This window comes from Hemibagrus wyckioides, linkage group LG14, assembly GCF_019097595.1.
Source record: "Hemibagrus wyckioides isolate EC202008001 linkage group LG14, SWU_Hwy_1.0, whole genome shotgun sequence".
In the NCBI taxonomy this organism is placed as follows: Eukaryota; Metazoa; Chordata; class Actinopteri; order Siluriformes; family Bagridae; genus Hemibagrus; species Hemibagrus wyckioides.
In genome coordinates, this window is record NC_080723.1 from 14,031,646 (window position 1) to 14,053,287 (window position 21,642).

A 21,642-nucleotide genomic window follows, 5' to 3' on the forward strand; every position below is an offset into this window, starting at 1 on the left:
CAAGACATTTTGGACAATTCCATGCTCCCAACTTTGTGGGAACAGTTTGGAGCTGGCCCCTTCCTCTTCCAACATGACTGTGCACCAGTGCACAAAGCAAGGTCCATAAAGACATGGATGACAGAGTCTGGTGTGGATGAACTTGACTGGCCTGCACAGAGTCCTGACCTCAACCTGATAGAACACCTTTGGGATGAATTAGAGCAGAGACTAAGAGCCAGGCCTTCTTGTCCAACATCAGTGTGTGACCTCACAAATGCGCTTCTGGAAGAATGGTCAAAAATTCCCATAAACACACTCCTAAACCTTGTGGACAGCCTTCCCAGAAGAGTTGAAGCTGTTATAGCTGCAAAGGGTGGACCGATGTTATATTGAACCCTATGGATTAGGAATGGGATGTCACTTAAGTTCATATGCGAGTCAAGGCAGGTGAGTGAATACTTTTGGCAATATAGTGTATTTTAAATTCAACATGCAAAAGATTATTTTGAGTTGTTAATACAACCTGATTATAACCTGGCATATCAGCATAGTGTTTTTTCCACAAATTTTTCTCATTTAATTGTTTGTTTTTAGACATTTTAACTACTGCACACTGTTAATATACACAAAAGATAAAAAAAAATAGATTAGACAGACTCCAAGATGGCTAGCTAGTTAATAGTATGATGATTTAGGATATTGCTAGTAGGGCAGTGGTTAAGGCTCTGGGTTACTGATCAGTAGGTCAGTATTCAAGTCGTAGCATCTCCAAGCTGCCAAATGCTGGGCCATTGAGGAAGACCTTTAACTCTTTCTGCTCCGGGGGCTCGGTATGATGGCTAAACCCAAATTCCTAACAAGCAGTGATATCTGAATTTCACTGTGTTGTAATGTATATGTGACAAAGGCTCTTTGTTCTCCTGCTAATATGAAATTTATGCACATTATGAAACACTGGACAGAAATCAATCACTCAACACAACACTTTGGCACTGTCCTGAACTCGTCCCTAATGGAAAATGCTGCCCTCTATTGACCATTACATAGTATTGCTTTAAATACACATATCTGGAATCTTGCTCATCTCTGATTACAGGAAAACACTGGTGCCTCGCTCTAGAGAATATTATACATGACACTTAATACTTGTTTTTGTAAAGCTCCTGCAATGCAAATCCAAACATGCCCACAGCTTTCTAAATGAGCTGGGAGTGATTTAGGCCTGAGGGAATATTCACTATCTTACCCTCAGGGTTTTAAATATAAGCTCACCCTCTATCCTCATGACCATTTTACACTCTTAGCTGTTTATTAATGTTGATCATGTGAGTTTTCCCTCTTACATGCTTGATGGAACTGTTACCTGATTAACAGATTATGCTGTCCGGCTCACTTCATGCAGTAAGGTCAAAGCCAAAACAGTATTTTGCAGTTAATGATCTGTAACACAGGTTACTGTTCTGGAAAATTCAACACCATAAAGGGCAGATTGCATTTGCTGACATAATGTAGATTTTATTTATCTGTAATAACAAGGCATCTGAATACATACTGTACAGGGTCTGTTCAGAGGATATATTCAGAAGGATGATCAGTCAGGGTAAAGGTTTTGCTCACAATCACAAATTTAGTTTGAATGCATTCAACATAAGCACTATAATCTAAAGTGGTGTCAAAGATTTTATGATGTTCAAAGCCATGGTTGTTGCTACTAATAAAAAGAATCTGCGGTCTGTCTCACAGCATTTCCAAGTTCCACACATAATAGTTTCCACATTTAAAACCTTTATGGTGCAAATTAATGATAACTGATTGCGTCTTCAACTACAAGGCCACTGTATCTAGTATCTTGTCTGTTTTATTTTATTCTCAGTATGATAGATAAAATATTCACCTCAGATGAATAGAGTCATAGAATTCATAGAGTCATAGCGGTTTGCACTCGATTTTTGTCTGCTAATTAAAATTTCTGCTAAAATGCTTTTTGGAAGAAGCTCCTTGTGATTTGATAATTAGTGATGCATTTTGGAACCTCTGAGGATTGCAGATAAGTTCACTGGCTTTGTACCCTGCTTATGTAATGTGTTTTTCCTTTCCAGAATCCTGAGTCAGGCATTCCAGCAGTCTATTATCATCTTTATCTGCAGCAAAAAGAACATTTTAATTAGGATTAAAGAACATTGGTAAATGTTTGTCATGTCGGTCACTGTAAATCAATGAAATACAGGCAAGGAGTATAACCCATGCAATGGAGTGGAAACTTTTGTTTTCTCAATTTCCATGCCCTACTTACCAAAGACAACCAAGTTGCACTTGCATTTGGCTTTCCCAAGCTTATTCTCCACTACCAGGGTGTACTCCCCACTGTCTTGAGCCGTGCAAATGGGGATAGTGAGAGTGCAGACCCCATCAACGCTACTACGCCAGTAACGAGGACTGTCTGAGATAGCCATGTCTCCCTTGTACCATGAGACACGTGGCATGGGTGAGCCGAGGAAGGCGCAGCTCATGGTACAATCATTTCCACGGTGCACAGAATGATCCTTCAGCGGCAAAATGAAGGCAGGCTTGACCTCTTGCTGTGTATGTGGGAATGGCTTCATATGCAAGGTGAAGTGTTCTGTAAGTTTGTTCAGATGATCACAAAACATCAATCAGAAATGGTTAAGGAAATGATATGCTACACATATCCACACTTTTGGTTTTACGTTCTTTGACATTTGGGAAAATTGAATTGAATGTATTAGACATGTTTATGAATTTTTACGAAGCCATAGAATCCATATACAGAATCCATATGAAGCCAAAGAAAAGCCAAAAAAAGCTAACAAAGAATCCATATGAAGCCATAGAAGTCATAGAAAGACATGGAGGTTAGATCTAGAGTCCCTTGAAACTACTTTAGTAGTCAGAAATGTCAGATGAACTGACAAACAAAACCTGGTATTTTATTGTTATCAATTTATAGTTATCTAGTCATTGTATTTTAAATAACATACCTTAGCCTACGAATATTCATTTTTAATCACAGATGATGTGGTGTTCCCTTTGTCAATTATGACACCACATGTTTACATGCAACCATCTCTTTTTAACTTCTACCTTTATTTCAGTCTTATTAAAACAAACGTTATTCTTCTGAAATAGCATCTTCTAACATAAGGAGTGAGCAAAAATCTGACTTCTGATAGACAGTGACAATAATATTCATTTTGGTGTCAGAATCAATGTCTCATGACACTAAAGTGTCAGAATCAAGTGAGATTTGTTAGTGTTAATTAGGTGTAACTCGAGTCCTAAGTCATGGTGTGTTGACAGTTGATCTTCAGAATCTATTGCTTTAATCTGTAACTCTCTTACCGTGCTCTTTCTCAATTGTAAAAGGCTCTTTTGTATCCAAAGGGTCACTTTCTCCAAGGTGATTGCGAGCGATGACCCTGAAGTAGTACTTGCGTCCTGGAAAGAGACCAGTGACTGTGTATTTGCGGCTGAAAATGCGTTCAGCAGCTGTGAACCAGGTAGGAGTGCTGGTGTCTCTCTTGAGGATGATGTAATGGGTGTGTTCATCATCAGCCAGGTCAGGGGTGTGATCCCATTGCAGTGTCACAGTGCCCTGGACCTCCTCCACCAGACGCAGGTTCTTGGGAGGACGAGGAACATCTAGAACACAGCAAAACAAACAAAAGAAGATCCCAAAAGTATATGATAATGAGTTAATATATTCTATGTGAGAAAATAAAAAGTAAAAGATGGAGTGATTGTATGGCTACGTCTTCTGACAGAAAATATAATACCAGTGACATGGACAGTGATGTCATAGTGGACCTCCCCACAGTCATTGCGGAGGTTGATGCGGTAGGTTCCAGAGTCAGAGCGTTGACAAATGCTTATCAGGAACTGAGAATAGTTTTTTCCCTTAGTGATGATCTCTTGACCATTGGTCACAATGCCATCTTTAAGCCAGGTCACTTCTGGACATGGAGAGCCCTAAAACACAGGAGACAAGTTCCAAAGCATTGTGCTGGGTTCCTTTACAGTCAACACCTACTGAACCAAAATTTAACATTTCATTTAACTAATGTAGCAGTTCTGAGAGAAGTTTATGCTTGGGTTACAATGCCCTCTTGGTGGAACCTGGCCCTACATTATTAAACACTTTGACAACTGTTGCTCATGGTTATCAAAATAGAAACACTTACAGTAAAGGAAACAGGGATACATAGAGCACATCCAGCACGCACCACCACCTGATTCTTCATCTTGGCTTGGAGGTTAAACTTTGGGACTTCTGTACAGGGTTACATCATCAACAACAACACAAAAGATTATTACAAAACAAGAAATATCTTGATGTAACCCATTGATCTAATTTGGCTTACCAGTGTAGTGATCTGAGATTACTTACTCCTATATTATATTCAATAACCTAGCTCACTCAAAACCTTCAAAATGTCACATAATCTAATCACTCCAAAGGGGTGACTTTATTTATTATAGTAAATAAATTACCTGGTGGTGGCATAGCCAGAACTCCTTGTTCCAGTTCCACAGGTTCTCCAATGCCACCCTTATTAACAGCTCTGATACGGAAAAAATACTTCATCTTCTCTTGCAGGCTGCCAACAATGTATGAGTTGCTTGTGATGGGAATTTTAGTGCACTTGGTCCATTCCTTTGCATGTTCAGAATGAACCTCTAGGACATAGCCAGAGGGATCGTCTCCTGTCTTGGGTGAACACCAAGCCAGTGAGATAGAGGTGTTGGAGGAGTCTGTTACTTGAAGGTTTCTAACAAGGCCAGGGGCACCTGAGAGATGGAGGAAAAGGGCAACAAGATGGAGAGAAATGAGGACATATAGTGGAATTACTAGAACACTGTTATAGATAGATAAATAGGAAGGAATTTAACAAAAATACTAAAATACCCAAATTAGGGTACAAAAATATAACAAAAAATATATCAAATAACAAAATATAGAATATAACAAAAATATATCAAATAACAAGATATAAAATATTACAAAATATAGCAGAATATAACAATATAAGAAAATATATCAGAAAAATACTAAATACAGAGATTTAGGAATAAATATGGAGAATTAGATGAAAAACAAGACATGTGCAAGACAAGTGTTTAAGGTTATCACTGCTAGTATATCAATAAGAGCAGAATAAGGCTCACGTGTAGGATCTTTTGCCAGTATCGGGTTTGAAGCTGCACTGGGAATTCCTTCTCCAGCTCTGTTAACAGCAGTTACTCTGAACTCATACTCCATATCTTCTACTAAACCACCTACTGCATACTTTGTATCTGGGACAAAACAATGTGTTATGAGCATTAATTCCTTATCTTACATGTACAGTATATTTGAGTATATTCTTTTTCGGCACCATTTTAATGTAAACCAGTTTGTTACCACTTGAACATTATAGAGAGTTTGTGTCCGTTATTCAGTATTATGACTACCATGATTATATTTGACTGTAGTTGTTTTGTGAAAGAAGTTGTATTAATATTTAAAAAGCTTTGTTAACTAATAACAAATGTTAACACAGAACCTGTACTTTCCATAGCCTATGTACTTAGAGAGAAATTATTCAGCATATTTACACAGCATATTCAGCATATTTCCATACTCCAATAATAAAGACACAGCAAAATGGAAGGAAGCAAGGTGGAAACTGAATAATCCCTAAGGAACATCTCACAGCTTGTTCTTCTACTAAGAGAAACTTAAGACAAACTGAAGTACTGTCAAAAATATATTATACAGGAAATGTCTTGTAGTTGGTATGAATATAAGAACAGTCAATTGTCTGAGTGAAAATTTGGTAAGGATATTTAGTCTGGGGTTAAAGAATGGTTTCAGTTTAGGGTTGACAAAAGTTCAGAAACATCACTGCCTTTACCTTGAATTAGTTCCTTACAGACAGACACCCACATGCTGCTTCCTTTTTTTCTCCTCTCCACAATGTAACCCAGAACAGGAGCACCACCATCTTGCACTGGAGTTACCCACGTCACCATGACCGAGTCTTTAGTCACATCAGTAATCTGAGGTTGAGGAGCTACACCAGGAGGCTCTAAGCAGGAACATAAGTTATTACAATGACATCTATCTATCTATCTATCTATCTATCTATCTATCTATCTATCTATCTATCTATCTATCTATCTATCTATCTATCTATTATGCAGCAATATTTCACTTATACTGCTAGTACTCACCAATAGGCTCTCCAGCATAGACCTGCTCAGTTTCTAAAGGGTCACTCAAACCCTGGGGGTTGGATGCTCTGATGCGGTATTCATATGACTTCCCCTCCTCAACCTTGTCATTACAGAAGGTGGTGGTGTCTCCATCCACCTCTCCAACCTTGATCCAGGACTTTTTTCCAGCCATGCGCCTCTCTATAACATAGCTGGTCACCTTCTGCCCCCCATTATCTCGTGGCGCTTTCCACTTCATGGTTATGCACTTGCTGCTACACTCTGTAAAATCCACTTTACCCTGGGGGGGTTTAGGACGGTCTAAAAAGCAAGAGAAGGACATCTCTAGATCTGACTGAATTTGGTGACCTGAAACACTCCAATGACAATGTCATTTTGCAAGGTCAAATATTTGTAGTGTTTAAGAAAACTAATGAGCAATTTGTTAAAGGTTGAGAAATGGAAATAAAATATTTAAGTATATACATCATTTTAATGGAACAGAGTATTGTTATACTGTGCTAGCCTACAAGCCATGTTCTCACCAATTACACTGAGCTGAACGGTGGCAGTAGCTGAGCCGCAGTCATTTTTAAGTTTAAGCGTGACACTGCCACTATCTTCTCTAACACATTTACTGAGTATCAGGGTGCTGGAGTCTCCATTACGTTCGACCACTGTCCGGCTGTCCTCCACCAGCTCCAACCCATCCTTATACCATGTCACCTTTGGGGCAGGTTTGCCCTTGAAGGGGATCCTGATGGTGGCTGCCTCACCAGCTTTCACTGTCACCGGCTGGCTGGATAGCATTTCCAGCAGGGTGGGATCAATAACAGGAGGATCTACGGGGACAATTTTACTCAGCTCAGATTCACATGTAATATAGCACCTGATTGATTTCATTGATAAAGAAAAGGCAGGGATCACATAACAAACTAGAAGCTGAGGTGGGCTGTAATTGATGTGACATCGATCAGAGCCCATAATGGATAAGGAATACCAACATTGTAAAACCAAAGGAAAATACAATTTACATAACAATAACAACAACAAAAATAATAACAATGAATCTTATTATTATTATTGCAATAATAATTATAGTAAAAATTAAAACTAGTAAAAATTAGGGATACCAGTTATATCTTCAAGGGTTTGAAAATGAAGGGGGAAAAACAGTGTGCCTTTTAGAGACCCTTGTGGGACACCATACTGTGCTTTTTAAGTTTCTAAGAAAAGAATCTCTTCCTTAACAAACTAACAAATTAGTAATGCTGCACTCTTGAGACTAAAAGTATCATAACAAAGAAAGCAGAAAGCACAGCCATTATATGCTTGGTGGCATCTGAATCTCATACATAGTATTTGAAGATTTGTATCACCTGCTATACGGAGAACTGCCTCACTCTCTGCTCCTTTGGCACAGAAAGTGTATTTGCCCCCGTGTTCATCCCGTATGTTACTGAACACCAGCTTATGAACTGCCCCCTGCTTTATCACCTGCAGCCCACTAAGATCTGTAACCTGAGAGTAAAGACACACACTTTGACACTTGTATTCAGTCAGTAGTGCACACTGAATACTGTGTGATTAGATAAAAAAAAAGCCTCATACCTCTTTACCATCTTTAAACCAGACGCCATCTACTTTCTCGTCGTCCAATACCACACAGAGTTCTGCAGCTGAGCCTGTCGGACACTGGACATCTGACATTCCACTTTTCACAGTGGCAAATCTCTCTGCAAATATTTATATTCACATTACAAAAAGGACAAGAGACCGGAGCAAAAAAGGTGTATTTTGTTTTTATTGTTTTAATCACCACTGTGGCATGTGATAAAGTCAATAACTAGTCTATATCAAGATCCATGCAAATCAAGCCATCCATCTATTCATCCATCTATTCATCCATCTATTCATCCATCCATCCATCCATCCATCTATCCATTCATCCATCCATGCATTTACTGGCCCATTCATCTATTCATCCACAAGTCTATCAAATGCCATCCATTCATGTATCAAGCCATTCAGACATACAATCAACTTTTCATCTATCCCTTCACTAACTGTCACATCCATCTGTAATTCATCTATCCATCTATTCATGACCTGACATATCCATTCTATCATTCTTCTATATCACATCTATTCCACCCTCTGTCCATCCATCCATCCATCCATCTATTCATCCGTCCATTCGTCAATCCATCCTTCCATTGGTTGGCCAATCAATATATCCAAACTTCTTATCGCTAGGGTAGCATGCACTAATAGGTTAATTAGGATCTATCCATCCTTCCTTCAATTGGTCCATCCATCCATCCATCTATCCATGCATCCATCCATCCATCCATCCATCCATCCATCCAATAGTTGGCCAATCAATATATCCAAACTTCTTATCACTATGGTAGCATGCACTAATAAGTTTATTAGGATCCATCCATCCTTCCTTTAATTGGTCCATCCGTCCATCCATCCATCCATCCATCCATACATTCACACATCCATACATTTATCAATTAACAGTTTTATCTATCTGTCCGTTCCATCTGTCAATCCATTCTCACACCTACCAACTGACCTACAGAGATCTAATTCTAGGCCAAAATTATTATATTGTAATTGCAAGCAACATATAGACACAGATGTTTGCACATCATATAATCCCATCAGATAAGGCTGCTTACCTTCCACAGTAAGGTTTGAGGAGCTGACATACTCATGGGTATCATTATCTTGTGTGCACACTATGGTGTATTCTCCACTGTCTGACAGCTCGCAGTCTTCAAGGATAAGCTCAGCTCTTTTGCCTTCCCTCATGAAGATATATCGTCGGTTGTTAGTTATGTCTTTTCCATCCTTTAGCCACCTCACTTGAACATCCTTCGAGCTCATCTCAGCTTCCAGTCTGGCCTTGCCCTTTTCCTTCACACGTACATTCTTTAGATGGCTCACAAACTTAATGGGGATTCCTGATCATGAGAAAAAAACTGATCGAGGCTCACTCAAGAAAGAATGATGATTTCTATGATAAACGTAAAAGGCTCAGGGCTATCATGGTACATTCACAAAGAAGAAATACTCTAAGTAATATTGCATTTTTATAGGTTTTATTTGCTTATCAGGACATTTGTATGTCATGAATATGATTAAAAAATGATTATTTGTAGTTAAAATATTTAAAATCTCTTACGTTCAATAAACAGAGAGGCTGTAGTGGTCAAATCTCCGATACTGATGGTATAGTCACCAGTATCACTGGGACGGACATCCTTGATTTTTAAAGTGTATGTGAGGCCATCGTCAGACACACACACATCAAACTTCTCATCTCGCTTGAGCTCTTTCCCTTTAAACTGCCACACCAGAGGCCTGTCAGACTTCTTAGAGAGCCGCAACTCAAACACAGCGGTCTGTCTCTCCATCACTCGCAACGGCTTCAGATCTGTGAGAAACTTCAACGGTTCATCTACCATTAGTGGCAAGAGAGATTAAAAAATATAAAGAAAGAGTGATCAGAAGCTGTCATCTTGTAGAAATACAGTCTTTTTTAGGCTGTAGACTGTCTTTTGAACTTTAGTGCGTGTCAGAGAGAGCAAATAAGTTCAAGAAGCTGGAGTATGTGTATATATTATACATTTTAAACGGTATTCTTGTATATTGAAAGGAAGCAAATGCAGACTATGTGAAGTAAGGGGACACTTGCCTATGACAGTGAGCTTAGCAGACAAGATTTTTTCTCCAACCTTTAGAGTGTATGTGCCAGAGTCGGCCATACACACACTGGTGATGCACAGCATGTGTTTAGTACCCAGCTGTTTAACTTCATACTTCCCAAGAGAGTACTGAATCCGCAGCAACTCGTTGTCCTGAATAACAAATTGTTATGTATGCGCACACACACACACACCTTGAGTCCAAACAAACACACAGGCAGGTCCAGCAGATTACATTAACCCTTTGAAATTATAGTTATAGCACCAATAAAAAGATAATGTGTGGTAAATTAGAGAAATGATTTCTCAATTCTAGCTGCAAACAAGTGGAGAAACTGCAGATTATAAACAATTCCATGTTTTCCATTATAAATAGAGCAGGAAAATTGACACGTGTGTCTTTTTTGTATAGAAAACAAACAACAGGGAAACAACAGAAACACGGAAAGTACTGGAGGTTTACTTTTAGTGAGTGCAAAAGGGTATGCCCTAAGGGTATGCAAATTTTTTGCTCTTAACCATATTTAAATACTTTAAATATGCTTGTTGTTCAAAATTTTTTCCCTAGTCATGTTTTTTTTTTTTTTTTATAATGTTTTGTTTTGGCTGTGTTGGATTAAATATGGTGGGAAATTTGTACAAATGCAGTATGTCATATGCAAGCAAACAATTAATTGAAGCTTAAATATATGTCTCTCTTAAACAGGATGATAAACAAGCTGCATAAAGTTTGTAGACAGAGGTAAGTTTACCTGAAACCACAGCATCTTCATATTTGGATCTTTCAACTCCAAAATTGTGTCAAAAGCTACATTGGAGCCAATCTTCGCAGTTATATCCTCCAACGGCTTTAATACTTTAACCATCTGTTAACAGACAGTGATCAGTGTGTGCAAACAATACTAAAGAGTAAAAGTAAAACACAAATGTGCAAGTGTGATTTTCACAAAACAGCCTTGGACCAGTCACATCTGAAACTAGAGGATGATGTGGTACCTTGAGAGTTTTACCCAAAGAACCTCAGTGTTAAGCTAGTTATCATTCTAATAGAATGGATCTGAAAACATTGTTTTGTTATAGTAGATTTGGACAGGTTTGGCTAAGAATAAATAAATCACTGGGAATATGACAATGTGATAGTGAAATCCCAGTTGAGCTGACCTGTGACAAAAATGAGCTAATTTATATGTACAGCTATTAGAAATATTTGTGATATTATGCTCTTTAAAACATCATGAGGATGTAAAGGCCAAATCATTGAATTCAGGTGTTGGACTCAGCCCCTTAGTTCCAGTGAAAGGAACTCTTATTGCTTCAGCAAACCAAGACATTTTGGACAATTTCATGCTCCCAACTTTGTGGGAACAGTTTGGGGATGACCCCTTCCTGTTCCAACATGACTGCACACCAGTGCACAAAGCAAGGTCCATAAAGACATGGATGAGTGAGTTTGGTGTGGACGATCTTGACTGGCCTGCAACCCGATAGAACACCTTTGGGATGAATTAGAGCGGAGACTGCTAACCAGGCTAAAACTGGGTACGTCTGCCTTTACTTGCACATGAATGTAATATGGAGTTGGCCTGCCTGTTACAGCTATAACTCTTCTGGGAAGGCTCTCCACAAGGTTCAGGAGTGTGTTTATGGGGATTTTTTGACCATTCCTCTAGAAGCGCATTTGTGAGGTCAGGCACTGATGTTGGACGAGAAGGTCTGGCTCACAGTCTCCACTCTAATTCATCCCAAAGGTGTTCTATAGGGTTGAGGTCAGGACTCAGTCCTTGCTATGTGCACTGGTGTACAGTCATGTTGGAACAGGGAGGAGCCATCCCCAAACTGTTCCCACAAAATTGGGAGCATGAAATTGTCCAAAAATGTCTTGGTTTGGTGAAGCATTAAGAGTTCCTTTCACTGGAACTTAGGGGCAAAACCCAACCCCTGAAAAAACAACACCTGAATTCAATGACTTGGAGATGTGTCCCAAAACTTTTGGCAACATAGTGTACAGGTAAATGTGAATGCATATAGTATAGACTAGCTTTTTTTGTACATGAGTGTAACGGTGTATAGATGTTCCTAGGCCATTCTCAGTACTTTATGTGCTTTAAAATGATATTAAACAACTTTTCAAATCAAAATACCAGATTTTTAATGCTTCTTTGTTTTGGGAGTTATGTTATTTAGTACCTGAGAATTGTGACTTCTTGAGTAACTACAGTGAAACTAAGAGGAAGGAACTTTAAGTAGTTATTAAAGTCAAGAATGTAATACTGGATTGCCAACAGATCCTAGAGTTTAAGTGTTCAAAAGGAGGGTTATCTATAATGAACTGTATTTAGTGCTATCTTTGCTGTTTCTCTTCCACTTGATACTCACTTCCACATCCACGTTTTTCTTCATCTCCTTGAGTTTTTTGAGGATGCCTCTGAAGTCTGTGAAGCCATATTCAGCGCAGATGCGCTCGTAGTCCTTCTTATCAGCTCCAGACAGAATCTTCAGCATCTCCTCTTCAGTTGGAGGCTTCTTCTCTCTCTTCTCTACACTCCTGCATCATATAATTACTGCTTTCAAACCCTCAAGCAAAACATACAGCATATTCCACCTGGCAGGGATTTGCCAGAATGTATATTCGGATAAAACAGATGGTAGAAGAATGCATGTCTTTATTAATGATGCTGCTTTTGCATGTCTGGCAAAACTGAAACAGGCAGAATATGGCTTGAGTCAGGGTTAGGGTGCGAGAATGAGTGTTAATTTAAACTTTGTTTTTTTTCCCATGGAACTGATTTGCAATATGACATACTATAAATCTTGAAAATCTATATATTTGTATTTTACCGTTTCTTCAGCTTTTTCTTAAAGTCCAGTGCAGGATCTAAGACAAGACGATAAAAACAAGGCTGTGAATCATGGAAAATCCTGTGTTTCATGTAACATTGCTGTATCTGAATCACAGACTTACTTTCAGTAACAATGAGTGAGATGGAGTAAATGGCATCCCCATGGTCATTAGATGCGATGCACTTGTACACATCAGCATCCTCCAGAGTTAGGTTTTTAATCTAATGAATGTATAGAATAGATTAAAATGAGGGGGAAAAAACACATGCGAAAGGCATAATGGCCTTTGAAAAACAGATATGGACACTTAGAACGGAGTTAATAGCTGCAGTACTCCTCATGGCCAACAGGGAGCAGCTTGGCATCTGTGGATTAATTTAGCCCTACTGGAGCTTTTCTCAGTCATAAAACAGATGGTGGAAGACAATGAATATGTCAGCATGTACATCTTAATTACTTCCTAATGGCAAATTAAGCTTCTCTTAAGGCACAAGACTGGAAATAGCACACAATACAAAATCTACTCATTAACTTTCTTTAAATGTTTATTAACCATGCTTTCTTGATAAATGCAAGCGCTGTTGAGGCATTTAGACTGCGAGAGGAAAACTAATAACTCTGACTAACACTTACTGAAAAAACACATACATTTCACATGTAGTGATAAGTTTCCCCATATGATTAAATGCATTTCAGCATGAAATTATGCACATGGGGTAAATGCATGTGACTTCTTATGAACAATGTGTGATCACATGTAAAAAAATAAAATATTCATGTTAAGAAAATGTGACAAAAACCATGCTTGTGGTAATGTGTGAAATGTACCACACGAAGTGTCTAAATACCATGTTTGAATTTCAAATGTGAATCATTAAGGGCAAAAAGGGCATTTGTGTAATATTAGAAAGTCAGTTCCAACCATTGAGAACTGCAAGAAATTTTCTTTGCTGTTTAAGCAAGGCAGATATTGTATGTCCAATTTCGGGAAAAAAAACCGAAACACACACACACACACATGGATAACCTGATTTGTAAAACAGGAAGCTGCAGAAGAGGTTTTGCAGTAAAAGAAAGTGGAGTGCTGTGCTTAACATTTAGTAAGTAGGGAATAAAAATGATAGGAAATATATAGGAATTTTAATTAATGTTGAGAAGGGTTTAAAGTACACCAGTTACCATCTTCTCATTCACCATTCAAGTTCCTTTCTAAGCTGTCACCATATAAACAATAATCTTTTAGAAACCTGTTATTTGCCTTTCAGACAGAGCTAGTACTATAGTGGCTTTTATAGCAAATTAAACAACACCTTCTGACCAATCAAAATCAAGAATTCAACAGCATGGAGGTGTAAGGTCAGATCTGTGAATTAGTCACTGAGTGTCCTGCTAAGGTAACTGGTTTCTATTGGCTTTCCTTCCATCTGCACAATTCCTTATTCGTAATCACTAAATACAAAAGGGAAGAAAGCTCCATGTAGAAGCGTTTCAGGTTCCTCACATTATCCCGTGGGAGAGCCTTTGTTTGGGGGTAAGGTGCTCCTTAGAGATTGCACAACAATACATAAGTCGACCCAAATACAGTCTTTTTCACTGCAGCTGGGAGTCTTGTCTTATTCATGTCTCACTCGACATGATTAATTGTCTTTGATGTGGTAAATAACATCACACTATATTAATAAACTGTATTTCTTTGGTCTGCTATGAGTTTATCAGGGACATGCTGACATTTTTCGATACGGAGAACTTTATCACCGCATCATTGTACGTTACTTCATGTACTGCATCTTTCACTCCTTCAGAATTCTTAAAATATCACTGACGTAAATGCCACTGCCGTGGTTTCTACACATAATAAACCCCGAACCAATCATTTTCCTGTGTGCATCCAGAACTACAGAACAGATTCGAAAGCCTGATATAAATCAGGTTGACCTGTCCCTCACCTTTAATACATAATGTTTATTCACGTCATCATAGAAAGTCTTGGCAGCCTCAGTCAGCAGCTTGCCGCCTTCTCTGGCCCAGGTCACATTAGGAGTTGGGTTGCCAGACACTTTTGCTTTGAAGACAGCATTATCCCCTGTAAAATGACAGATTATTAATGAACTGTTAATTAGAAATGCTGTTTTGTCATGCACAGAACTACATGACTTGGCTGTTGTTGATTTGGCTATAAATAATACAGTTCTTCTTAAAAACTGTAACTCAGGGCTGTGGCTTCGCTGCTTGCAGCACAGCACTTCTGTGTTCTTGCTCCGTATCATGACAAGTGTCACTGTGTTCTGATGGACATAACCATGTATAATTCAGAAGCACCTTTCTATTCTATCCAAAAGATTTTTATTTTATTTTTTTTTTTTACAAGTAGTGCATTTTTGACAGGCAGACATGGTTCTTTCTGTACTGAAGCCTTATAAAGGTTCTTGTGTTTATGCTACACAATGGAGCACATTGATTTGGGTGTTGCAGCAACAGACAAGGGTTCAAATCTAAGTATAATCCTCTCACTGTGTATGTTTTTTATGGTAAATGTTTATTTAAAATATATGTAGTTGCAGATGTAGTTAAAAATGGTCAGCATGCTGTGTGGGAGATTATATGTTCTGTGTTTTCATTTCCCCCAAAGAGCATTAATTTTCTTTCTGTTTTGGAATTTCTTCAGTTAGTAGTATAATAATTTAGTATAATATTTAGTATAGTATTTTTACCATTCTAACTTTAATGCTTGTTAATACTTTTATTAATATTTCTTCCCTTAAATATGGATTTTAAAGGCACACCGCACTGTGCTAAAAATGTTTGTGCATTAGTGATACAATGCAATAATAAGTATACTTTTGTTCACTATTTGCAAATTAAACATGTAGGCAATTGTGTTTAAGGTAAAAAAAAAAAATGAATAAAAATAAATAAATAAATAAATAAATAAATAAATAAATAATAATAATAATAATAATAATAATAACAATAGAGGTAGAATTTACAGAGGTAGAAATAGTGGTATATATACTGTATATATATTGAATTCTTTTTTAAACAAAGAAAGTAGAAATGTTGAAATGATCTTTTGAGGAAGTTATGCCCAACTAGAAATTGTATCATCAAGTGGTATTTCTTCTATGTATATTCTTCTACTAACGACAGCTTGATTTCCAACCTCTGAAATGTTAGCTAGCATGTCAATAGGCACGATGATAGGAAATTATATGATAATGCTAAACTACATGATAATGCTTTGTATCCAAATCAGACATTTGTATATTTGATATTATATTTGCTCCTTTGAATATTATCTAATATAATTGAAGTTATAACAGTTAGCATGGAGCATTATGAGCTTAAAAAAATGCAAGCTGAATATCAGTCCTTGTTTATGAGTAATTGTTTGGAATGTGTTTGTTACTATAGTTAGCCTTGTTGTACTGTTTTTGTCATATGTGATATTTCCCACCATTCCTGTGCAATGTGTTTGTGTAGAATGTAGTAACTGCTGTTATTTGAGAAGGAGTTTGAATAAACAGATTAAAGTGTTACTAGATTGACACTATTTGTGATTATGAAAGCTGAAATGTGTGATTGTTAGATTTGTTAGGAATTAAGAAATTTACACCCTAGTTGTGGTGCCCAGCCATCATGGCAGGGCTCAAGTTCATACACTCACACATCCATTCACACAGTACAGACAATTTAGAGATGCCAATCAGTCTACAGTGCATGTCTGGTGAAGGAAACCTGAGCACCTTAAAGAAACCCTCGAAGCATGGGGAGAAACTCAGCACACACAGGGTGAAGGCAGGAACCAAACCCCCAACATGCTTAACACAAAACCACTGAGGACCCCATAAGTGAATATATGATAATTATATTCATAATAAAAGTATACTATATAAGCATACATAACGCGATGATGTGAGCTGTGAGGTCATCCCACCTTCCTGAGCAGTAACAGAACGAGGTTTCTCCTCAAACTCAGGAATACTTTCTCCTGGAGGAATTTCAGAGCTCTTCTGCACCTGATCGAATGACTCCATCACAGCCGAGGTCTTACGCTGCACTGCTGACTGCTCTGTAAGACAGAAATGTAAGTTTCATACAGCACACTCTTACACAGCACAGCATACATACATAGCTACAGGCGATAAATATAGATACGCATACAACCATTAATTTAATACTCAACCATCGTTATCCACAAATATATAAGCCGCGTTGTAATTTACACATCTAATAATTGCAAATGAATACAGTAAGGGAAAAAAATCCATAGCTGCCTGTTCATTCTCATTATAATTATCCCACTCAATGAATCATTGAAGACTGAGGCAAAGCAGAGCTTGCTGAACATCTGCCACGTTTATGTAAAAAAAAAAAAAAAAAAGCTAACGAAGAATATCAAATTAATCTGAAAAATCAACAAACAACAATCAAGAAATCAAAAATCAACATCATTCACTGGTGTAGCCCAAGTCTGGAGTCTCTGCCACTGACAGATAGTGTTTGATTCTCCAAAAATAAAAGCTTTCAAAAACCATAGCCATTACACAAAGTCTGATGTTTGATGTACTGTTTGTTTCAGGCATCACGATAATGAGACTTCTAGTCTAGGATTGAGACATAAGTCTTTCACAAAGCTACTGGTAATGTACATTTGCACTGGTTGCCATTTGTGAGTTTTATATATAGCCTCGGTGGAGTGAAATATTTTAAGCTTTAATGTGATGGAATTTTATATGATTTCTCTGCTTGATATAAGTGCAGCTTGAAAAGATTCTTACACTGTGAGGTTTCAGCAGTCATTTAAGATTCTAACTTATGAGATGATCCCAATAAAATATAAAAAAAAAAAATTAGGCAATTTACATAAAAATGAATTTATGACATTCTCTTCTTCATTCAGCAGTCCTGAGTGATGACAATGCTGAGCATATCCTGAGAATACTGGACACCAGGTGGTAATACAGCTTGAATTGGACACAAGTCTATCTCAGGACACCATACACACTCATTCACACACTCATTTAAACCTTGGGGCAATTTAGAATTACCACAGAGATAGTGAAATAACATCCACACAAACAATAATCCAGGCTCAGGATAAAACCTGGGAGCATGGAGAACATGAATACAGCCTACTACAATTCATTTAAAGTAACCAGAGACTCTATATCTCCACTCTCTACACCAACCCAGCACCTTAATCAGGACTTGAGTATCACCTGCATATCAGCTTAGGGACATTAGACTTGACTTGGGTGTGAAAAAGAAATTTAGAAATCTCCGAAGCTGCATATGATTTGAGATTCGACTTGGACCTGAAGGTATTAGATCCTATATTTTGGTCTTACCCTCGATCACCTTGGAGGTGTGAGTGACCTTGCGTAGACGCATGGAACTGATGGAATAAGAGCTGCTGGAGGAGGATGTGTGAAACTCTGAGCTCTGCTCCTTTCTGCTTCCACTGGACTGGATAACCTCAGTAGACATGTTGGGTTCTGTCTTAATGAACTGTGAGATGAAGAGAATAAGGGAATAAACAGTAAAGTAATAAATTATTTGGTAAAATACTAGCAATTGAGATAAATGATATATGACATATGACATATATTGGTCTCCATCAGTGAACACTTGACAGACTTCCTGTTGAAATGCATTTCCTGGTCATTGAGTTGCACTTTTCGATAAGGATGGGTTCCCCTTTTAGTCTGGTTCCTGTCAAGGTTTCTTCCTCGTGTCGTTTCAGGGAGTTTTTCCTCACCTCTGGATTGCTCATTAGGGATAAATTTATACATTTAAAATTTATGTATTGCTCTAAAGCTGCTTCGTGACAATGGCTATTGTTAAATGCCACATACGAATAAAATGAAACTGAACTGAATTGAATTGAATTGGAGGCATGAAAGATGACAGAAAGGTGGAAGAATCATATAAACCAATAGCTGTTAGATATGTGTTCAAAAAGGGAAAAAAGAAAGAAAAATGTGCTATTGTCAAGGCCCAGGTGACATTTTCCCACCGTTCTTTTTTTCTAATCTTTAGCTTTGTTTTTGACCCGCTTTGAGACGAGGTCCTCTTTTCACTGCGGCATCAAAGAGAACAAAGGAGCGAGAAGAAAAAAATTGGGAGCAGCACCTTATTCTCAGTGAAAGCTGTGAAAAGCTTTCACTGTTATTGTAAAAGTGGATTGCGTTCATGAGCAGAAGTCATTTCACTGGCTGACCCTATCTGCCTGTCTCACTCTCGGTCTATCTAACGCTTGCTGGCAGTGAACAGATTTCTGCACAGCCAGTGGACAAATAACCAATTGTGGAAGACAGCCTCATCTTTCTTTTGAATCATGGTTCAATTCTACTTTGCTGTATCCTGCCTCAACTCCTCCAGCTCAAGACTGAGGCACAAACATGGCTCAGAACTATTTTTTAGCCTTATGTAAGCCTTTTATGTAAGCCCCCCCACCAATTATTTTTTCCACCCAGTTTGATTACCTGCCAATTCCCACCCGCCAGCCAGCTCTCTATCATATGACAGCTACCAACCTGGGAGGGTGAAGGCTAATATGGAAGGCTTTTTCTCTGAGGCATGCATTAACAGAAAAGCATGGCAGACTCAGATGAAAATCCAATCTACATACACATCTTCTACATACACAAGCTCACACAGACATGTCTGTAATTGCCTGGTCATTGACAGGGGGAGAGTGATGTGTTCTCTCTTCCACCCAGAAAGCGTTGGAAATTTGCTCTATTGGTCTCCTGGCCACAGATGGCTGTAGTATTGCCTGGATTTGACTTTGTGATTACCGGACAAAACGGTGCAAGCTTTCCTGTTGCTCCACTCATGTACCCTGATAATTAATATTTAAAAGCACATGTCACAGAACCTAAATTAATCGCTCATTCACACTCTCATGAACTCTACTTGATCCAAAAGAGTAGGGTAAAGTGGAGCAAGGGCACTCTAGAGTGCACTTGTTTGCCTTTGAAGTCTTATGATAAGCTGAGAGTAAGATTAATTGAATGGATTAGGGCAAAACAGAACTTGTTTATGGCTTGTTCCTTTTGTGCAATTAACACAACCGCCTAAATGAGCTAATTACCCCTTTGAGCCAAAGATGCTAAATGTTATCATCGCCCCATTTTCTATGTGAACGTGGTCACAGAAAAACCCCCCCAAAGGATGGCATTCGCATACACATATTAATATTCATATCAGCCTCAGGCTAATCAGTGTTGAATATTCAGGCTCAATTCACATTCTATCTGTTTTTTTTTACTCATATTTTGCAATATCAACACCAAACCCATGCAACACAACCTTCATACCTGACAACTTTCTATCTTTCTTCGTTCTGGAGAAGTTGCTACAGTTGATTTTGTCTCATGGATGCTGAAGCAACCACAGTGCTGTTCCTATTTCTTCTGCCTCGAATAGCAAAGCTTTTGCTTCTGTGCTTCCTCTAGTTCAGGTCAGTGCAACTACTGCACAAATAAGGCTGGGTGTAGGAGAGAGTGACCCTGGCCAGTACAGCATTCCCCATGTGTACCATTGACATTCACTGACCCATCTCACATCTTTACCCAGTACACCAAGGCAACCACAGACATAATATATCAGGACACAGCTAACAACTACATCATTAATCTCTTTTCAGGTTTTACTAACTTCTCTCCACAATCTCTTTACTAAACCTTTCCTCAAAGAAATGTATATTATATTCATACAGATTTAGAAATAAAACACACCACAGTACAAAAATTCTGGTGTATATGTACATGTTTTTAAATAACCTCATGTAATATATTACTGAATGCTAGAGTTTGCATCCAAAATGTATTCAGAGGGAAAAACAGGAAATGTGCTTTTTTTTTTTATTTTATGACCCTTACTGTTTAGTTTTCTTATCTGTGTGTTATCTTATAAACATACAGTTATATTTATTATCATTATTATTATTAGTAGTAGTAGTATTAGTAGTAGTAGTAGTATTAGTAGTAGTAGTAATAATAATAATAATAATAATAATAATAATAATAATAATAATAATATTTTGCAAGATTATTCTGTACCAAATGAATTCCAAATTAAAATATGGCTGTGTCTGAAACAAAACCACAAAAAACAAATCTCAAAAAATGATCTCAATATATGAAATATGCCTGCTGTACAATTATATTTGTATTTTCTTGGCTTAAAGTTACACTTAATGTTGTGAAACATCCAGGAAACCAGTTTCATTTGTCAGGTTATGTAACATGCTAAACAGCTATTTCTTACCAGCCTCTCTTTTTTACTCAACAGAAAAATGCAGCTTGCTGTATGACCAAGAAAACACAACACAAAACTCTCTGTCTCTGACTGAGACTCAGTGTCTCAAATTGCTAAATTTGCATTTAATCTATGGACTTTCCATATAAATGCTAATAATAAATAGATTTTATTTTTTATTTTTTTTATCAAATTAAAACATATAATTGCAGTGTGATAAAACTTTCTGTAAACAGACATTTAATTATTTAATTTAATTATTATTTGTCTTTTCAGTTTATTGTTAAGAAAGAAAAGAGAAGCTAGTAACTGATTCTAGCTGCTACACTCTCAGAAAGAAAGGTACAAAACTGTACCTTTTTAAGGTACAAATGGCCGTCGCTGGGGTGGTACCCTGAAGGGTACAATTTTGTACCTCTAGTAGTACACTTATAACTCGTTTTGGGAACATTGTTGTACCCTAAGGACCTATTGTGTACCTTTAAAGGTACTATTATATATTTTGTTCCCCTAGGAACAAAATTGTACCTCCACGGTACCCTTTTTTCTGACAGTGTATAACACACATGATAAGAGGAAACGTCTTCTCTTGCTAAAGATCCACAACATAAAATATACCTAT

The 21,642-nt window shown here is 37.7% G+C and overlaps 1 protein-coding gene across 1 annotated transcript; it reads right to left on the reverse strand.

The window, feature by feature from the left end:
- Positions 1–1,479: 1,479 nt before the first annotated feature.
- LOC131364444 (immunoglobulin superfamily member 22-like) lies at positions 1,480–20,242 on the reverse strand. The gene is made up of 23 exons (XM_058407600.1): positions 20,078–20,242; positions 18,104–18,263; positions 16,690–16,824; positions 14,702–14,838; positions 12,877–12,976; positions 12,753–12,789; positions 12,291–12,459; positions 10,667–10,780; positions 9,905–10,067; positions 9,392–9,667; positions 8,886–9,170; positions 7,807–7,931; positions 7,575–7,716; positions 6,741–7,037; positions 6,214–6,516; positions 5,895–6,068; positions 5,167–5,295; positions 4,492–4,788; positions 4,182–4,270; positions 3,777–3,969; positions 3,343–3,642; positions 2,276–2,602; positions 1,480–2,123 (listed from the first exon to the last, which is right to left on the reverse strand). Exons 2-23 carry the CDS (start codon positions 18,240–18,242, stop codon positions 2,056–2,058), a joined length of 3,999 nt encoding a protein of 1,332 aa, XP_058263583.1. The 5' UTR covers positions 18,243–18,263; positions 20,078–20,242; the 3' UTR covers positions 1,480–2,055.
- Positions 20,243–21,642: the final 1,400 nt, after the last annotated feature.